This window comes from Talpa occidentalis, unplaced genomic scaffold (assembly GCF_014898055.3).
Source record: "Talpa occidentalis isolate TD23 unplaced genomic scaffold, MPIMG_talOcc4v2.1 talOcc4.4, whole genome shotgun sequence".
Lineage (NCBI taxonomy): Eukaryota > Metazoa > Chordata > Mammalia > Eulipotyphla > Talpidae > Talpa > Talpa occidentalis.
In genome coordinates, this window is record NW_023604295.1 from 10,340,041 (window position 1) to 10,359,970 (window position 19,930).

At 40.2% G+C, this 19,930-nt stretch overlaps 1 protein-coding gene across 6 annotated transcripts in view; it reads right to left on the bottom strand.

Annotated features, from left to right (window-relative positions):
- The window catches only part of MAP3K7CL (MAP3K7 C-terminal like), a 58,087-nt gene that overhangs the window by 27,261 nt on the left and 10,896 nt on the right, over nucleotides 1–19,930 (bottom strand). For 4 of the 6 annotated variants that reach the window (XM_054701142.1, XM_037524520.2, XM_054701140.1 and 1 more), the window contains exon 2: nucleotides 9,175–9,283. In XM_054701142.1, the coding sequence (XP_054557117.1) occupies nucleotides 9,175–9,244 (70 nt within the window). In that variant the 5' untranslated portion in view covers nucleotides 9,245–9,283. Of the gene's footprint in view, nucleotides 1–9,174; nucleotides 9,284–10,485; nucleotides 10,571–10,873; nucleotides 10,915–19,930 lie in introns of those variants that run through there. The other 2 variants (XM_037524518.2, XM_037524517.1) reach the window with 2 other exon arrangements.

Sequence of the window (19,930 nt, forward strand, 5' to 3'; positions counted from 1 at the left end):
ATGAGTGATGTCCACTTATTCAGATTAGTAGTGACAACTTCCGCCAAGGGCTGTGGCTTTTTAAATCCACACCATCATTTGTAAAGAGTTGGCCAAAAGACAGAAATATTTACTTGTGGCAGCTGACCTTCATTATAAAACATATACTTTGTAAAGCTGATTTCTTCTAAAGAGCACTTTAATTTACTCAGTAAAATATCGATAAAGCAGACATTCTGATTATTTTAGCTCATCTGGGTTCAAGGCCAGAAGAATTTGCACAGGTCAGTGTGAACATATTACTTTTTGACATCCCAACCCTAATAACTTTAGAAATGTTAGATGAGCCGGCACTTTCTGAAAGGAGAAAACACTCCTGCAAAGTACAGAACAGACAGTGCATTCTAGAATTTTAAAAGACAGCCAGGAATGGAACTTAAGTTTCCGGGGACTTAACCCTCTTTGGTCCCTGTGAAGTCACACTCCTTCCTGCTTAATTATAAAAAAGAAAAAGGAAATGATCCATTTGCTCTACTATAGTAAATATATGCCTGATAGGACTCAGATTTCATGAAGCCCATTGTGGAAACCCACATGATTATAGTCATACCATATAGAGGCATATATAGGTGAACACTGCTAATTTCATGGATTAAGACTTCAGATTGGATTCCCTGACCTGCATGAAAGTCTGATTGACTGACATAGATATAAACATATAGGCGATGCTTTGGATAGACAAATAAAAGCAAGATGTTTGTTGAGGAATGCATCAAGTTAGATTAATCCAAGCAGGAAATGGCAGCGGAACTAGAAAACCAAAGCCAGATGGGAGAAGACTAGGCAGTCGGAAGGCCAGTGCTGAATTTCACTGTTCCACGCCATCTGGTTTATCTGGCAACTCGACCAGCCAGAAATTTTAGGGTTTGTGAAGCTGCCCTGAGTTGATGTGTGGTGTGTTTACTTTTAAACAGTGGCTGCCTTCTTTGACTGGTTTTAAAAATAGGCAAATATTCTAAAAGTGGAATGATGAATCACAGGATTGGGCCAAAAGAAGGAAAATGACTCAGGCAGACTAGTAGCACAGCTGTTCTACAAACATTTGGCCGAATTGTTGTAAAACATTTTGACAGTGATATTGGATCAGCGTCCCTGAGAGCAGTTAAGTTTGTTTTGACAATTCCAGAAGCACAAAGTAGGCTGTACAGTAGCTATGCAAGAGACCCCTCCCCTGAAAATTTGGTTTTTTTTTTTTTTTTTTTAAAAAAAGAGCATTGGGCTCCCTGTGGCTCAGCGGTTGAGCGCTGGGTTGCGAAGCTGCCTGCGGCCTCTGCAGCACCAGTTCGATCCCCGGCTGCTCCCCGGCCACCAGAGGAGGGTCCCACATGGCGCGCAGACCTCTCCTGCCGCCCGCTGCTCCCCTCAGCAGTGTGCTTCGGTCCTTCTGCCTGCTCTGCTCCCCGCTCTGTCTCTGGTGAATTCTCTCACCCTCCCGCGCTTCTGACTGTACCCAGTGCTTGTATAAATAAATAAATAAATAAATAAATAAAACAAAAAAAAATAAAATAAATAAATAAAAAAAGAGCATTTGCTAAATATGGTTCTAAGGTGACAAAATCATAATGCAGGTACATTTTTCTTCACTAAATGTTTGTTGAATGCCTGTTACATACAAGACAAGGTTGGAGGCTCTATGTTAAATTGGCAGATCAAAAAATAAATAAATTGGCAGATCACTATCATATTATCTATGCATTAACAAAGTAATTAATTGACTTTCTTTTCAAAACAGCACCGTGGGCTTAATGGATGAAGCAAAATCTATACTGTGGAATTATCAAAAGGGTGGAGTATAAAGGAAAGAATTAGAGGATTTTTTTTTTTAATAAGCAGATGCTCACTGCCTGCTTTGCTAACCCAATGTGGCTATGTCAAAGGTACTTAAGATAGAAATTTCTTATTGGTGTAGCAACCACTATGACATACCACGGTACATTTGGGGACCAGCTCATCTCAGCTTTGATTGAGCAGCTGTTGGTTGTTTTGTGGTTACTCTGTTCTCAGATTTCCTTACATTGTCTTCTCAGTGTTTGCCCATGAATCAGATAAGTGGGACCCATTGGGTCTGTAATCCAAATCCTGTTATTAGCAATGAGAGTTATGTAGTTAGTGTTTGGAGAATGTTGCAGCTGGACGAGGCCAAGCAACCATCTGGTCCAGTATTCTTAGAGCTGAACACCATGGGCCTGAGAAAGGAAAGGAATCTTCTAAGAGGAAGGGCAGACCAGGGCTCCTTCCACCAGGCCATTCTGCTCTCCTTCACTTTCTGATCCACTGGACCCCAGACTTTGGTATTTCATGAGTCAATATTTCCCCCCAGGTTTTTAGGAATCATGTCTTATAGTGACCAACTTTTCATTCAACAAGAGATGATTCACACAGATGACAGTGTAACATAATATCTATGACAAGGAGAACATATTAGCATTAAAAATAAACATAACCTTAGACGACTAGCTATTATATTGGATAAATTTAGCTTTACAGACAAAAGCAAACACACACACACACACATCACTTCTTTATCCTGCTCCTTCGTTTTACATTGAGAGGTGAAGACGTCATCAAAGCTAGACCAGCATTTGAGAGCCTGGAGTCAATCATGTCCTCTCCCACTGTGCTCTCCATCCTAGACAAAACTGGGGTCTCGGCTGGGAAACTCAGTCCCTGTTAGAAAGAGTTTAGGTTATTATACAGAAAAGATCCCAGCAAAGATGAGGAAGATTGTTGGGGCTTTTCCAACCCTAGGCAAGTCCCCAACTGGCAGTCCAGAGGCAGCCCTTGAAGACTCCATTGGATCCATTTACTATTCCTGTGCCTGTGCAGACACAGGGAGCCAGTCCCCAAGTGGGCCCTGTGCTGCCTATAAGGCTCTTGTTCTAGAGACTTCAGCTTCATTGTGATTGCTAAACAAGGAGCCTTGTATGTTTTGTCTTGTGCCTCCACAAGTTAAGTGGCTGGGCCTGCCTGCAATGGAAACTTCAGAGCTGGTGTCCTGGAGCCACCCTTCGGGACACCAGGCACAAACTGACCCTGCAGAGTCCAGAGTGTAGGCAGTGGCCACAGAGCCGTAGCTCCTGTACTAATCTGCCTGGAAATTGCCAAAGGCGCTCCTAACGACAAGTCGGTGTGACCTTCAGTCGAACAGATGTGCATCTGGGTCTCTTGTTGGTCAGTTTTAAGTTAGTGAATGAGAACAATCAACCTCATCTCTTAGAGACTCAGTTTTCTCCTTTGCAAAATGAACATGCTATTGCCTGTCTCCAAAACTTGGTATTGGGAAAGGAATGGATACATTAATCATCCTAGAGCCTGACACCTAGGAAATAATCAGTAATAATGAATGCTTATTATAATTGAGTTTAGTTTCTATTCCTTTTCACCGTAAAACTGACCCAAAGGAGGGGCAAAGAAACATGTGTGTGGTGCAAATGTGGGTCATACATATGTTGAGAGTATTACTCTTCATCTGAATACAAAGAGACTCAGAAAGGTCAAGATCACTGACTGTAATTACTTATTTTTCTCCCCAAGCCAGTTAAAGCATATTTCCCTGCTGAGAATATAACCTTAGGTTTCATATGTGTAATCTCTTTATTTAATCTGTATTTAAGATGGGATTCCCTTTTACTTTCCTATCAAACTTTTTATGTAAATTATATTAAAAAATTAACTTATGGATGAAAGGTCTTTGAGTACTTTCATTTTAAATCTAAAATAAGATATAAATAAATGATATTAAGCTAACAATATATCAAAACACTTCTTAAAATGTTCTAGATACCTAGGTTCTTCTTAGGTATCTAAGAATCATCATTGGAGACTCAGCAAAACTTTTTTTAAACTTTGCCTCCTTGCTTGGTAAGTATTAGAGATGTGAGTTCCTTAATGCACACTGGATATTTAAGGTCCATGAAAGTAAGTGTAGATATAAATATAGAAACAGACAAACAGATCTGGATAGAGGTATAGATTTGGTATGAAACCTACAGACTGTCAGTTCTTTATAATTAATACTAGTCACCATGATGCCTTAAAGTACCTCTGACCCTACCTTCAAAGCTGCCTCAGCAAGCAGTGGCAACAACACTCCCAAACCCCTTGAGGGTGGGGGTAGAAATGGCGGTCACCTATATTTACAAACTTCACAGAGCACAGAACCATAGTAATAATTTAATAATCAAATACCATAAAATCAATCACTATATATAAACATATTTTAGATATATGTTATATATATTGTATTACAATATACATATAAAACTACTTTGAGTTGTTAGTCTGATATCTCATATTCTTTGAGATACAACTGGTTAGAGTCTGTTGCATAAAGCTGTAAAGCAAGTCCAGAAAGGGAGTGAATGCTTATGGAATAACTAGGTGCTCCTATTTGTATCATCTCTTCAATTTAATACTGGCAACAACTGTGCAGGAGATGTTATTACGGTATACCATTCTGTAGATGTTGACCACTGGCTCTGGAGGTTAAGTAACTTGCTTCAAATCAAGCAGTTAATAGTCAGAAGGGATTCAAGCCAGGCCACTGGGACTCTTTTTAATTTGTTACCCATTTAGATGTAAAGTCCATGTAATAAAAGGGGAACATTGTAGTCCTGGTAGCAAAATGCTTTGCCAGTGGTCATGAATGTGATTTGAGAGAATTCAAGAATACTCCTCCAGCCTGTTTCTCAAGTGCCATCCTTACCAATGAATTTTGTCCCTTGACTTCCTACTAATGCTCCCTGTGGATAAGAAAAATAAACCCTTGGAGAGATAAACAGGGTAAATCTCCATATTCATTTATTGCTTAGTAGGAAAAAGGTTTTTCAGAGTCTTTTCTGAGAACAAGGATTGAGAGAGTAGAGAGGAGGGATACCAGAAATTTGGGGGGTCTTGAAGAGGGAGAGGGAAAGAATACCAAAAGGCACCAAAGGTAGAAAAGTTAAAGGAAGGGGACATTATGGAGGCATGCTCTATCTGCATCACAATACAGCGGAGAGCTGGTTTTGCACATGTCCATAGTAAGACATTCACACTGATTCATGAGTCACTATGTGACGGCTCCACGTAACCCCCACTAGCACCCAAAACACCCTGCTATGTGAGGAGAAAACAGTATTACTTGAAAGAGACACCAACAGAAAGGGTTACCACATGCACTGGTATTCAAAAGGGTTGCTTTTAAAAAAAAACTAAATAGCATATGATTAATTTATGCCCAGATATGAAAAATTCTAATAGATTAAGAGATTTAAAAGCAGAAAGTTGAAAGCTACCAACTTGGGCTAATACCAGTATTCTTGATTCATTAAGATAAGACGTAAAGGCTTAAGAAAAACAGAACCCCCAAGTCAAGTTGTAAATTTACACAAGAGTATGCCAGGTTTTTGTTCAGTTGAAGATAAAGAAAACTCTTGAGTAATTAACCTGAAATCCTCATGTCAGTCCAGCTCTAAATTCTCTCTAATTGGAGATGGGCCAGTGATTCGCTAATGATCTAAGAGGTGAGATTCTTATTTCTCTACTGCACACTTTCTATTGGGAAAACTAACTCCCTCAAGATCCCAATTTAGAATGCTCTTTGGAATTGTCAAGTCATGCCAATCATACTATTTATTAAAGTAATGCCAATCATATCATTAATGCATAATGGTGTTGCTGCCTCTGGGAATTACAGCCTGCTAAGTGTTACTTGAAGGATTCTGATGATAGGCTAGAAATGGTGATTGTATTATAGAGGACTTTTCCCCACTAAAAACTTGCTTCCTTTATGTAAGCCCCTGGAGATCTCTGCTGTATTTGGTGTCCTGTGACTCATTCTGCTCTTAAGGAATACTGATGAACACCCAATCAACCAGTCACCAAGTCCTTCGAAGCTATCCTTCAAAATGTACCCTGAATTCAGTCATCCATCCCATCTCTAACCCAGATATTCATCACTTTGTCTCTCTACCATCATAGAGAAGCTCTTCCATTATTTCATCTCTCCACATTCCAGGCTATTCCAATCAGAAGACAATTTTCATCACATTGCATACTCCCTTGCTCAAATACTTCGACATGCTATTGCTTCTGATCAAGTCCAGACTCTTTTGAGCTGTTAAACCTTGACTTGGTAAGTCTAGGATACCACTATCTAAACAGATCTTCTATGGACATTTCCAGATAAGGCCTGGCTCTAATCATGGCTCATAAATGTCAGGGTATTCTTCCCCCACTCACACCCCTGCTCTAAATGACAAGTTTTAATGTTTCCTGAATCGTAGGTAGTGTTCAGCCTTTCTGGTGCAATGGAAAAGGAAAAAGAATGATTGAAAGATGTATAATCCCTCTTTTTCTATACCTGATGCTGGAAATAGCACCTGTCTTTCCCTACACTACCTTGAGTCCCCTTCCCACCGTCTATCCCAGGTTAACTATCAAATCTTCCAAGATTTTCCCACCTGCTCTGGGTGGCATAGACTTTTTCTCCCAAAATGTCTTTACCTTATAAAACCTATAGGAGGTATGATACTATGCTATGTATATGATATATACATAGCATATCCCATCAACTCCAAAGCCCTAGGTCCTTAAATGCTACATCAGATTGTCTCAGCTAAAAATGAATAAAAAATTACTAACATAACTGGAGGGGTGAGGATGGTGTATTAACTCAGAGGAAAGTCAATAATGATAGGAGAAGACCTCTCCTTTTCTCATGGACTTTGTTTACTCATCAACAATAAATTCATCAAGACAAATCCTTGAAGACTGACTGCAGAAATGAGGCTGCCAGCAGGGATGATGGGAATGGGAACAAAGGAGCCAGGGGGCCCAGTGGACTGTGGTGGAGGACCATGGATACTTTGGTAGTGAGTGTGGTGTGGTAACAAACATATAAAGAACCTGTACCCCTAAGTCACATACAGTGCTGTAAACCAATGTTCCTGCAATAAAGAAAAGATACTTTAAAAAAAAAAAAAAACAATAAATCCACTAAGAAGGAAATACTCCCCAGAAATCCACCTTGGTCTCCCCATTTACTATGAGGGTCTAGGATGTTTTTCCCCTAAACATGTGGTCCATAGGCCACATGCACTGGTATTCAAAAGGCATGTGCAGCATTCACAATGGCAAGTGTTGCTCAGTGTGACTCTCCACATGCTCCTGAGTCAAGAATTCAGAGGGAGTGTCCCCAAATAGAAGCATCTCTCTGTGCATTTGCAGCCCCAAGTGCATGTGAAAGCCTGCTGGACCTCAATCTGGATTGACTGCATCAGGAGAGGCAGGAGTAGGACCTCGAAACTCGCTTTTTTGGTGCGTGCTCTCAGATGATTATTATAACGAAGAAGGAGACACAGAATGCCCAAGCCTCCCTTATATTCTCTAGTGAGGTATCCTTCCTCCAGAAATGGGGAAAATTTAATGACAAGGAAGAAAAATTTAATTTTGGTAAATTCTTCATAAGGTTTCTTAAACACCATTTTTGTAGAACTGAAGGGTAGAAATTACTTGAAATAAATGGCAACACTTTTTGAAGCTACCATATCAAAAAAAACATGAATTTCAAAAGTGGGCATTCTTGGGACATTTGAAAGAGGCGGTGAGGCAAGAGTGCATTTGTTTCTCTCAGCCAAAATTGTGATACTATTGCTTGGAATAAAGCATTTTTTATATTAAAGTTTTCTGTGTAAGGCTGTCGATAACAGGACTTTTCTGCTCCTATGGGGCATGAGCACAGGGAAGAATTTACAGCTCCTTTCTCCCTGGATCATTGGGTTGCTCATTTCTCTCGAGAGCCTGCCACTCAGGCACTGATTACTCCTTTGAATCTTGTGTTTACGAAGTACATGAAAACAGGAGGGGCGTGGAATACTGGAGTGTTCAGGCTGTCAAATCTAGGGGCCTAACTTGAAATTTATAGCTCTATTACTTAGGAAAAGTGTGTCCTCTAGACCTCAGTCTCTATTCTTGCAAATTGGGAATGTTGATGCCTATACTGCATGTTTCTCTTGAGATCAGAAATAATATTCATGAATGCACAATACAAAAGACAAAAGCATTTCCAGTAATTGTTTATGCTGGGATGGGTTGTTTTGTCTATTGAGAGGATTTCCCTTCACCAGCATCTTTCAAGGCAACCCCTGAGTGGGGGCATAGGACAAATCCTTCCTTGGGGACTGCACAGTTTAGGAACACCAGGGGTAAATGTGTTACCACCATAATCACAAGTGTGTTAAAGCCTGAATTGGCTGTGTCATGTCAGACTTCACAGAGTGCAGATCCTTGCTTTGCATTATTTTAGAGATCAACCTGCCCCTTTTCGATCCTTACTTGTTAAAGTATTACCATGACATCAATGATAAATATAAATAGATTGGATTGATAGCTGGCTGGCTAGATAGAAATGGTAAAATAATACAGAGCTAGAGTTGGTCCTCAGAAAGACCCCAGGTTTAAATGGCAATGTTGTTTGAGCATGTGAGATGTGGTTTTCATGGATGGCATTCGAATGAGAGTGATGGCTGATGCCACAGTAGAGATCCAAGTGTTCCCCTCTTCACCCCTGTGACCTCACACCACCTGAGGTCCCCTGTCAGTATATGTGTTAAGAGGTCACTGCAGGGAGCATGACATAGGACTCTAAGTATGGCAGTATCACCTCAGACCTTACTATTCCAAGAGGGCCCACCTCACCTGTCCCATTCATCACTCCTGCCGAGTCAGGCTAGCCGGAAGTGTGGGAGCACCAGTGAGGAACCAGCATTTCAAGCTTAGGCTCCAGGAAATGCTGTTGGAACCAGGACAGCGATATTTTTATATTACCTAACCAACTGCCAGTTCTTAGTAAAGCTTTCCTCATGCACTTTTAACAATGACATACTTTACTATCATTAGAAATTGCTACAGCTCAATGAATTTACAATAAGAGACCTGATGTAGGGAAAGACAAAAAGAATGTGCTGAGACAACTGCAGAATGGGAGATAGGAAGCATCACCAAAGGCCACTCTCACTCCATGATGGAAAATCACATTCCCCACCACCAGGTCACGCCAGGCATGCACTTTTCAAACACTCTTTAGGGAACTGGGAAAGGTGATGTGAGGAGGCAGGGGTAGGGAGGTGGACTTTGCCCTCGAAGCACACGTACCTGAGGCATTATCAAGGCTGAAGGCGATGCGTACTGGCTTTTCCGCAGCTACCCTGGCTGTGCTGATCATGTGGGCACCTGAGCCTCGGCCTTCCCCTGAGTCTTCCAGCTGTAAGGACAAGAGAGTCATTAGTGCTTTAGCCAACATCAACCCTCGAATATGCACAGAGCTTTGCCAATAAGTGGGGAAAGTTAGCAAGCATTTTCTTTATTTTAAAGATGCATCTAGTTCCTTTCTTTCCTTATGTGGAAAGTGCTTACCTGTCAAGCTTAATTTTTTTTTTCTGGTTCATAGAAAAATGGCTTTGAAATACACATCTAGAATGAACTATACACGATGGAGTAAAATCTCCACCCAGGTCACTTTTTTAGCATCCTTTTAGTCAAGGCCTTTTATATAGCAGTTTATTTTTAACTGAGGGGAATAAAGAACTTTTAATAGGGTGTCAGCTTCAGATGAAACTAGCTTTTTGTGCTTAAAAGTGCAAATTGGCTCTGAATTATTGATCTGGGTGTGGTAAAGAATGAGTATCATGAAATCAGTTCAAGAATACCAAAGACTGTCTTGAAATACCCCACAATTTTGAAATGATGTGCTTAAATTATGTGCTTAAATAGCTGATGGACTACCTGTAACTCTACCAAATATTTCAAAAGTTACATCTTAACAATGTGTGATACAAACAAAAGACAAAAGTTAAAAATATCCCAGTGATGTTCTGCCCCACCTATTAAATTAACATTGAATTAATTTAATGAATATTTAATGAATTAACAAAGAATGAATGGAAAAAGCTCCTACAGATCAGATGGGTGGTTTTGGGCAAAAATGCACGAATATTTCTTTGTTATAAGAGAACTAAGCCCAAATACATTGTAACCAAGATATTTGATAACTTTTGTTTTTTGGAGCAGGGCAATAAAAAATTGTTATAAATATCTGATATCTTTGTTATTTAAATACATATATTTAACTTTTATTTTGAGTTATTCTTCCCTTAATCCTTCTAACTTTCCTTCTCATATAAGGTAGTAAACCAAAAATTCTTAATGATATTTTAAGGAAAACATCTCTAAAACATGATAAAGTATAAATCATCTCTTTAGCCATCCTTACTGAGATTCTGGGAACTGCCTTAACATGACATTTTCTCATAGCCAGGCTTCTGACTCTTTCCCACAACTTTTTCTATCTAAAAATAGTGCCTAGAACACTGAATTTTGTTTTGATGATTATTTATAGAGCTAAAGTGAATGCATATATATAAATACACAGATATTTAGACATACATACATGTGGAATCATCTTACCCATGACAAGATCAGGTTCATATTAAACACCTAGTATAGCTCTGGAGAAAAACAAGCAACTGTTTATCACCCATTAGAATCATCCTGAGCCCATTCATTTAACCCTGCAAATGGCAAGGAACCTAAAAGCACTCCAAGTCATGTTATTCTTAGTTCAAGAAAAGTAGTAACATGAAATCTTCAACTTAAGGAAAGGCAAATAAAATCACCGTTAATTGACTCAGGATACGTTTTATCTTAGCTCTGAGATACATTTCTGTGGCATATGCTTAGAATCCAACGTCTTGTTAGCCACCTGTTTCTGAGTAATAGAACAGACTGTCTCATATTTAACAAAACAAACAATAACCCCCCCACTTCAAGTTGTAGCTAAAAGCAAAAGTCTTACTGTTCCGCCATCGTACAATCAGCAAACCTTTTTCTATCACATGTAAGGATGAAAAGCTGGACTGTCTTTGGACTGGATCTCTCTGCACTTCTCTGCACCAAGAAATGAAGCTGAGCAGGAGGAGTTTGCCTCCAGGATTTTGCAAACAGATCTCTGGTACTGTTTCCAGCCAAGGGTAATGGAATTGAGAAACCAGCTAATTAGAGTCCCTCCCTGCCGCACCACAGAGAGCATCTGTCTGCCTCCCCCAGCATGGTGGTGGCAAAGTTGGGTGGATTTTGAGTTCCACACAATGTCGACCACAAGAGCCCCTAAACCTACTTGCCTTTTCATCACACCGCCTAGGGAAATAGCCATTGATTCCTCCTCCCGGCTGGAACAGAGCTTTGGTTAAGTTGCTGGTGCTCTGAGTCTTTAGTTCAGTTTTCACACCTGTTGCCTTACCTCACTTAGTGGAGTGTCTGCACTTGTGTGATCCAGGGCCAGCCACTGCCTTGGCCAGTCGTTGCCTTTGTGGAGTAAAGACTTAGTAAGAGTGTGGTCTGCACCTGCTGCATAGCAAGCCCAGACACCCTGAGGAGCAATGACAGCTGTCCGGACAGCTCTCTGCTACCTGCTCTCCCCCGGACCCTGGCGTCCCACGGGGCCTCCCTGTTCTGCTTCCCTCTACAACCCCTCTCTCCTTTCCTTGCCTCTCTAACAGCCAGGATGTTGTCATGCTTCTAGAAAAAGCAAGAGCAAAAGAAAACCCTCCTCCTGTCAGAGGCATTGATAAACAGCAAGTTGTGCGGAGTCCAAATGTTTTAATTCATTAGTCCTGGCAAACCTAAAATACAAACTGACTTGCTTCACGGGACAAGAATGTCTTCGGCGTGACCCAATGGGTGTCTGTGTCTATTCCAGCAAACTGGCAAAGATAGCATGACTCCAGTCAGCAAAAATGTCGGTCGTTCCAATCAGCTCAGCAAGACCCAGCCAACTTGGGAAGGCCACAGGCTGACTCTCAAATGATAGTGATGATCCCGGTTAAGAACGTGAGGGTTGAGGTTGAGCTGCTGGTGGACTTGATGACTTGATCTCATCTACAAGCACAGTTGACTGCAAAACAAGTCAATGGCACATAGGAGTGAAGCCTTTGGACTGTACAAACTATTTAATAGCTATAAACCTAAAACTCAGTAGTGCGTGAAAATAGTTGGATAGTGATGCTGAGGTTAAATAACTAAAGATAAACAACTATTAAGCCGCCACAGAAAGATAAGCCACAGACTAGGAGAGTATCTTTGTAAAATACCTATCACTAAAGGATTGGGATCCAAAATATACAAAGAGATCTTAAAAATCAACAATAGGAAAACAAACAACCCAATCGAAAAATAGGCAAATGATCTAATCAGATACTTCACCAAGGAAAATATACAAATGGCAGATAGTAGTATGAAAAGATGCTGAACACCCTATGTCATTAATTGCAAATGAAAGCAACAGTGAGAGACCACTGCATACCTCTTGAAACGGCCAAAATCCACAACATTGACATCACATGCTGGTGAGGATGCAAAATGGGACAGCCCCTTTGGAAGGCAGTTTGGCAGTTTCCTATAAACATACCCTTATCATATGACCCACAAATCTGTCCCTTGGTATTTACCAAAAAGAGTCAAAAACTTAAGTCCACACAAAAATCTGCACATGGATATGTTTATAGCAGCTTTTTTCATAGTCACCAAAACAAAGCAAGTAAGACAACCTTTAGAGGCGAATGGATAAACAAATTGTGGTACATTTATATAATGGAATATGACTCAGTGACACAAAAAAAAAACAGTAAGCTTCCAAGCCACATAAAGACATAAAGGAAACTAAATGCATATTATTAAATGAAATAAGTCAATCTGAAAGCTTCATACTATATGAAGCCTATGACATTTGGGAAAAAGGCAAAATTATGGAAACAGTCAAAAAACTATCACTCATTGCCAGGAGTTCAGGGAGAGGAAGAGAGATGAGGAGGTGAAGGATTTTCAGGACAGTAGAACAATCCTAAATGATACGGTAATGGAATGGATACACATCAATATACATTGATCAAAACCCATAAAATGTGAACACCAAAAGTGAACCCTATTGTAAACTATAGACTTAGTTAACAATATGTGAATATTGACTCGTCAATTATAGCAAAAGAATCAAACGAATACAAGATGTTAATAACAGGGAAAATTAGGGGATTGAGCTGTTAGGAAGGAGATACCTGGAAACAATGTTCTTTCCATTCTTTTTCTGTAAAGCTAAGCCTGTGCAAAAAAATGTTAAATAATAAAAGAACTTAGCAGATTTCTTTGATCTAATGCATAGAAGGCTAATTTGTTATGGCAGACAGTAATAAGCTGCATTGATTTACATTATTTAGAATGTTCACCTATAAAGCTATTTGTGTTTTCAAAGGCAAACCTTTCCAGGAATTATTATTACTGGTTTGGTTTTATTTTATGGTTAGTAATATCACCTTACATCATGCATGATAATTGATGAGGTGGGTCTTACCCACTATTTCATTTTCATCTCCATGATTTTCCTATAAAATAATCGCAGTCTTTACTGTCATACCTATTTGGCAGATGAGCAAATTCAGACAATGTAAGTAACAAGCTCAAGGATAATTAATGACTACAGAAAAAAGGACCCAGAGAAGATACAGGATTTCTAATTTTTAGTTCATGCTGTTTCCACTACCTCAAGATGCACCCTGTATGAAAGATCTTATTAAATTTGTTTTGTTCACATTAAGTCTGTCAACTTTTTTTTTTTTTTTTTTTGTGGGACCCTCACTGGCGGCCAGGGAACAAACCGGCACTGCAGAGGCTGCGGGCAGCCTCACAGCCCAGAACTCAACAGCTGCACCACCAGGGGAGGCCCTGACTGTTAACTTTTGCTTGGAGGAAACAAAGGTCAATCTGTCTTCATGGTCTAGCATCCAGGTTCTCCTGACCATCGCCATCTTTATCATTACACCTAAGTTGAACTTGTAGGAAATCAAAGATGCACACTTTATGTGTGCTGATGGGAAGTGCACTGGCTTCCAAATTAGGCCCTGGACTGTCTTCAGAAAAGTTGGTGGTGACACTGACAAAGGAATCAGTTTCCAGAAGCATCTGGATTCCAGTAAAACTGACTCCTTAGTATGGAAAGATACAGGGCCTCTCTGGTGGCGCAAAAGGTTAAGTCTCAGCACCATGAAGCTGTCCGCCACCACTGGAGCACAAGTTCAATCCCCAGCCAGGGAGCTGACCCACATGGTACAGCAGACCTCTCCTGTCTGCTCCTCAGCAGTGTGTTTCAGTAGAACTGCCTATTCTACTCCCCACTCCATCTCTGGTGAATCCTCTCACCCCCTGCATATCTGACCTACACCCCAGCTCTTGCATGTATAAATAAATCTCTTTAAAAAAAAATGGAAAGATCCAGAATGGGGCAGCACCTTCTCCTGTGCCCTGATCCAAAGCTCCAGGGAAGCCACCCAGGGATAGGAAGGGGCATTAACACATTGAACACAATAGAAATAATCACCTTTCCTAACATTGTCAAAAGCACCTGACAGATGTAGCAGGATCCATAGACTTTTCCAGCATCATTAATGCAACCCCGGGACCTGCCAAGAACTGCATCCTATGACATCAAAAATGTCATCACAGGTATGGTGTGGTCGATGCCCAATGGTTAGAAAGCTACAATGAATAGGATTTTATGGAAGTGTAGTTTGACTAAAACAAGAAAGGAACAAAAAGAATACAACTAAACAATCTAAATGCGTTCTGTCCAAGTCTGATCGTACAAATTTAAGGTTTTCAAATAATAATTAGTAGTCACCAGTTCTTCTGTTCCCACAGGAGCAATGATGTATTTCTTGGCTCTTTATCTAAGCACTTTCAAGAGAATAACAAATCTAAAGCCCAAGTGCAATCCCTTCCCATCACTGTAACCCAAAATAACTACATGGTATTTTAAGAATTCAATAGAATTACAATAATTCAATCCAGAAAATGGTGTGTGCATGTTCAGGAAAATATTAACAGTATCCTGGGTAACAGCAACATGCCCAATTTTCATTTTGTTCTTTTCAGTAATAAATGTGTTTTACTGTTATGTGGGAAGTTATTTTTAATAGTATTCAAGGCACTTTTCAAATAATGAATTCTACACGTCCTTCTAAATTATGGCTCATGGTATACACTATTGTCATAATGAATGAAAATTCAATTTCTCCATACAATTCCATTAACATTTTGGAAAGACTTGCTATGTTTCAAAGTAATGTTTCTCAAATTTGCCTCACTGAGTTCATGCCTTTTAAAAATAGTCACCCCCAGGCTTTACCATAGCACTGACTCAGTAGGACTGGGGTGGGCCCAGACTTTTGTAAATTTAAACTAGAAAACCAGCTTCTGTGCAACATTTAGAGAATGATTCCAAGGACATTTTCACCAATGTTTTGAAGTCAGGTCTCCACTGCTCTGGAACATATATAGCCTATAATCTCTAACAAAGAAAATTTTTTTAAAGATTTATTTTTTATGCAAGAACTGGGGTACAGGCCAGAGGCGCGGGAGGGTGAGAGCATTCACCAGAGACAGAGTGGGGAGCAGAACAGGCGGACTGACGAAATACACTGCTGAGGGGAGCAGCAGGTGAGACAGGGGAGGTCTGCTGTGCCTTGTGGGCATTACCCCAGCTGGCTGAGATCGAACCCATGCTGCAGAGGCTATGGACAGCTTCACAGAGCTGTGCTCAACCCGGTGTACCACCGGGGAGGCCCAAAGAAATATTTTATAATGGCAAAATAGTCAATTTTTCCTCATAATCATTAGTCTGAAATTTTCTCCTGTAAAGGGTCAGATGTTACATATTATATGTTCCATGGCGATTATAACCTCTCTCACAGCTATTCATCTCTGCCATTGCAACACAAAGGCAGCCACAGACAACATACATTTGAATGGATGGGCTCCAATTTCATTTACAAAAACAGAAAATAAATGGGCATGACTGTATTTTGGTAAAACTTTATTGTGTGGTTTGGGTGTATGAACAGGGGATGGTCCCACAGTGACTTCCACCATGGACAAAGCATTGGTGAGTTTTCAAAGCTCAAGCTGGGGGTGGTCTTAGGTTTAGGTAATTTGTTTGAAAATTGGGATAGGAATCTTCAGACAGAATGTGGGTTCTTTGTAACCATCAGCAGATGACCTTCCTGTGTCATTGCTAGTAATCATTAATAAATAGAGAACAGGGTCTCCCCTGGTGGCACAGGCGGTTGAGCGCCACACTGGAAGCTGTCCACAGCCTCTGCAGCGCAGGTTCGAACCCAGCAGGCCAGTAAGAATCCCACATGGCATGGCAGACCTCTCCTGTCTGGCCCACTGCTCCCCTCAGCAGTGTATTTTGTCAGTGTGCCTGTTCTGTTCCCCACTCTGTCTCTGGTGACTCCTCTCACCCTTCCGCGCAACTGGCCTGTACCCCAGTTCTTGTATGCATGAATAAATAAATCTTTAAAAGAAAGTTAAGGGGGCCTCCCCGGTGGCGCAGCGGTTGAGCGCTGGGTTGCGAAGCTGCCTGCAGCCTCTGCAGCGCCGGTTCGATCCCCGGCTGCTCCCCGGCCACTGAAGGAGGGTCCCACATGGCGCGCAGACCTCTCCTGCCGCCCGCTGCTCCCCTCAGCAGTGTACCTCGGTCCTTCTGCCTGCTCTGCTCCTCACTCTGGCTCTGGTGAATTCTCTCACCCTCCCGCGCTTCTGACTGTACCCAGTGCATGTATAAACAAAACAAAACAAATAAATAAATGAAAAACATGCCTCTATAAAAAAAAAAAAAAAAAAAAAAAAAATAAAAGAAAGTTAAAAAAAAATAGAGAACAGAGTGTTGTTCCTTCATACTCATTGATGAGGAGAAACCAGTGAGTGGGTATTCTGTCTCAGTCATCAATAGCAGCTGAGGGCCTCCCAGGTGGCTCAAGGGGTTAAGCTATCCGCAGCCTCTGTAGCACAAGTTTGATCCCCAACCGGCCAGGGAGCTGCCCACATGGTACAGCAGCCCTCTCCTGACTGGCCCGTTGCTCCCTTCAGCAGCGCTGATACCTTTGTAAGTAGAGAATATCATTTATGGTTCCAAGATAGTGGTGAGAAGCAACCTTGATGGGGCAAATACTTGTGCTAAACAACCCACTCAGCTCCTGTGATATCAACGACCTCACTTAATGCCCTAAACACTCCTTGAAGATAGCGCCTATTATTCCTGCCTTATAGAGGAACAGACAGACTCAGAAAACTTTGGTCATTTGTGCATAGTCCCAGAGCTAGGAGAGTAACAGAGCCAGTTCCTTTGCCAAGATAATTCTCTTCAACTACAAACCAGAATCCTGTTCCAATCATATGACTAAAATTGCCTTTGTAGAAGACGCCTTTTCCTATTGCCAGATGGGAGTCTCAAAATGTCACTAGTGTTTCTAACCCATTTAGCCATGTTGAGATTGTCACTTAGTGCCTCTGGACCACAGTTTCCTCATCTTGAAGGGAGAGATTTAAAATTCATATTCTCTAGAGTTTCTTGCTATTCTAAATTCTTTAATTTTAAGAAGTAGAGCCAGTCCCAAAATAAAAAAAAAAAAAATACACTAAGAATTCCCTTCCCTGATTTGAATTAAGAGTCAACTGGTTCCTAATAAACTAAAAATACATTTTACAACAATCATCAAGAAAAGGACAGAATAACGATAATCTCTTCTTCCTGTTGAAACCAGTTACCAACTGCCCACCCTCCATTTTACTGCCAAACCCACTTAGTCATCAGATATTTTGTACCAAAGCAAAATCCATTCAGTCCCTAATTACACTGTGAAACCCAAGGACATCCAGAAAAGTGACCAGGAAGAGATCATGTTTTGTTCATTAAAACATTTTTCAAATTAAGCCATCACATCCCAAAATAGTGGATTAGAATCACCCAGCAGGACTTCTTCCTGAAAGCATGCAAAAGCGCAGTCCTTGTTTAGAAGAGTATCAATTACTTGTGCAGATACAAAAATGACTAATAGCGAAGGCCTAATAAGACACCTGTCAATCCCCGCCCACTTTTTTTTTTTTTTTTTTTAGCTAAGCCACTTTCAATTCCTAGGAGCTGCCCAATACAAACAGAATTTTGCTGACAATTCTGTGTGTGCTTTAGCAGTGATAGCATTCAAATGAAAATGGAGTTTCAGATATTTCCATCCACTTCTTAAAAGTACATTTTAAGAATTACAGTATTAACCACAAATGAATGGCCGCCTAGCCTCTCAAATGAGATACTGAAATAGCATTGTTAAGCCCATCCGAGAGTAGACAGCTTGCCATCATTTCTCCAGCTAAATGAGAATGAAGATTTCCTAGAAGAGTCTACTAATAGAAACTGACATTTGCCTGGAACAGAAAAATCCTGGTGAAGGACAGGAGATTATCTCCTTTGGAGATCTGAGAATATATTTAATATAAGAAACCTGTCAATAGTTGGGACAGAGCTCACAAATGCTTTTGTGTCTGAGATGACAGCATGTATTATTAACCAACAAAAAGTCTTTTTCAAGTTGACTATGACCAAATTAAGGATCGAAGTGATATTTCACAGGTTGCCAAATTAATCCAAACAATTCAGAGGAGACAAGTTTGTGTTACAGGGTCTTTTATGGCCCAAGTTCCTTGAAAATGGAAGTGATTTTTCTATCAGGAAAACATTTCTGAACATGAAAAAGTTTACTGCTTTAAAAAGCCCTCTGGGTTAACTACAGCTAATTCATACTTAGAATGGTAAAATTATTTATATATTCAAAAATTTTTAAGAACTCTCTGCAGGGCCTAATTAGCATGCTTTTAAAAGTCTCTTTCCAAATTTAGATTCTGAAATTCACAATGATTAAGAATGACACTTCCTTTTTACCAAGAAAAAATAAATGAAGATTAATCAGGATATAGACAGACTAGTATTTTGTCCTCCCTTTAGGTTTTTTAAACAAAGATTTTAAGAAAATTTTATCTGACATTGATCCGAGATATTTTCAGTACTTTTCTTTAGGGATACATTAAGAATAAAAAATAGAGTAATTTTAACTAGGTCATGCCAGTTGTGCCTGTGTGGGCATAAGACAAATTGGGGCACATGTGATTATATTACTAATGTTAGAACTAGATTTCTTTTAGATCACCTAAATCATCTCCTGATTTAACACATGAGAAACACATGATTTATATTTACGTTTATCTTTTTAAATACTTCACACATAAATTTTCTCTACATTTTGATGAAAAGATCCCAATGTCATTTACTTCGCATTATCTGCACAAGTAATCTGTCTATAATCCGATTAATCATCTAAATTCATATGGTTTTATAAAGTAAGAATCCCATAGCTTCACCAACGAGAGTTAATATAACTTGAGGTTTATTCTAGAATGCTCTATATCCTGTAAGTTTAAAAAAAAAAAAAAACAATAGAAATTACAAGCTACATATTGCACTACCCCTAAGCACAGATTTCACTGCTGTACATGGAACTTTAATAAAAGGCTTTAAAAATGCTAATTGGATGAGAAAGCACTGAGTATACATGTAATTAAACTATGCAGGGAGCCACAGAATAATCAGACCCTAAACCTTATTTTACAGCCAAATCCCTATGTTTCCCTGAGCAATAGACAATCCCTTCCATCCCCAGATGACCCAAATTTACATTTACATTGATTGCATATGTGCCAGGCACCACATTAAGGACTTTATTTTATTTATTTTTTTAAAGAGGCATGTATTTTTATTTATTTGTTTGTTTGTTTGTTTTATACAAACACTGGGTACATTCCGAAGCACAGGAGGGTGAGAGAATTCACCAGAGCCAGAGCGGGGAGCAGAGCAGGCAGAAGGACCGAAGAACACTGCTGAGGGGAGCAGCGGGCGGCAGGAGAGGTCTGCGCGCCATGTGGGACCCTCCTCTGGTGGCCGGGGAGCAGCCAGGGATTGAACTGGTGCTGCAGA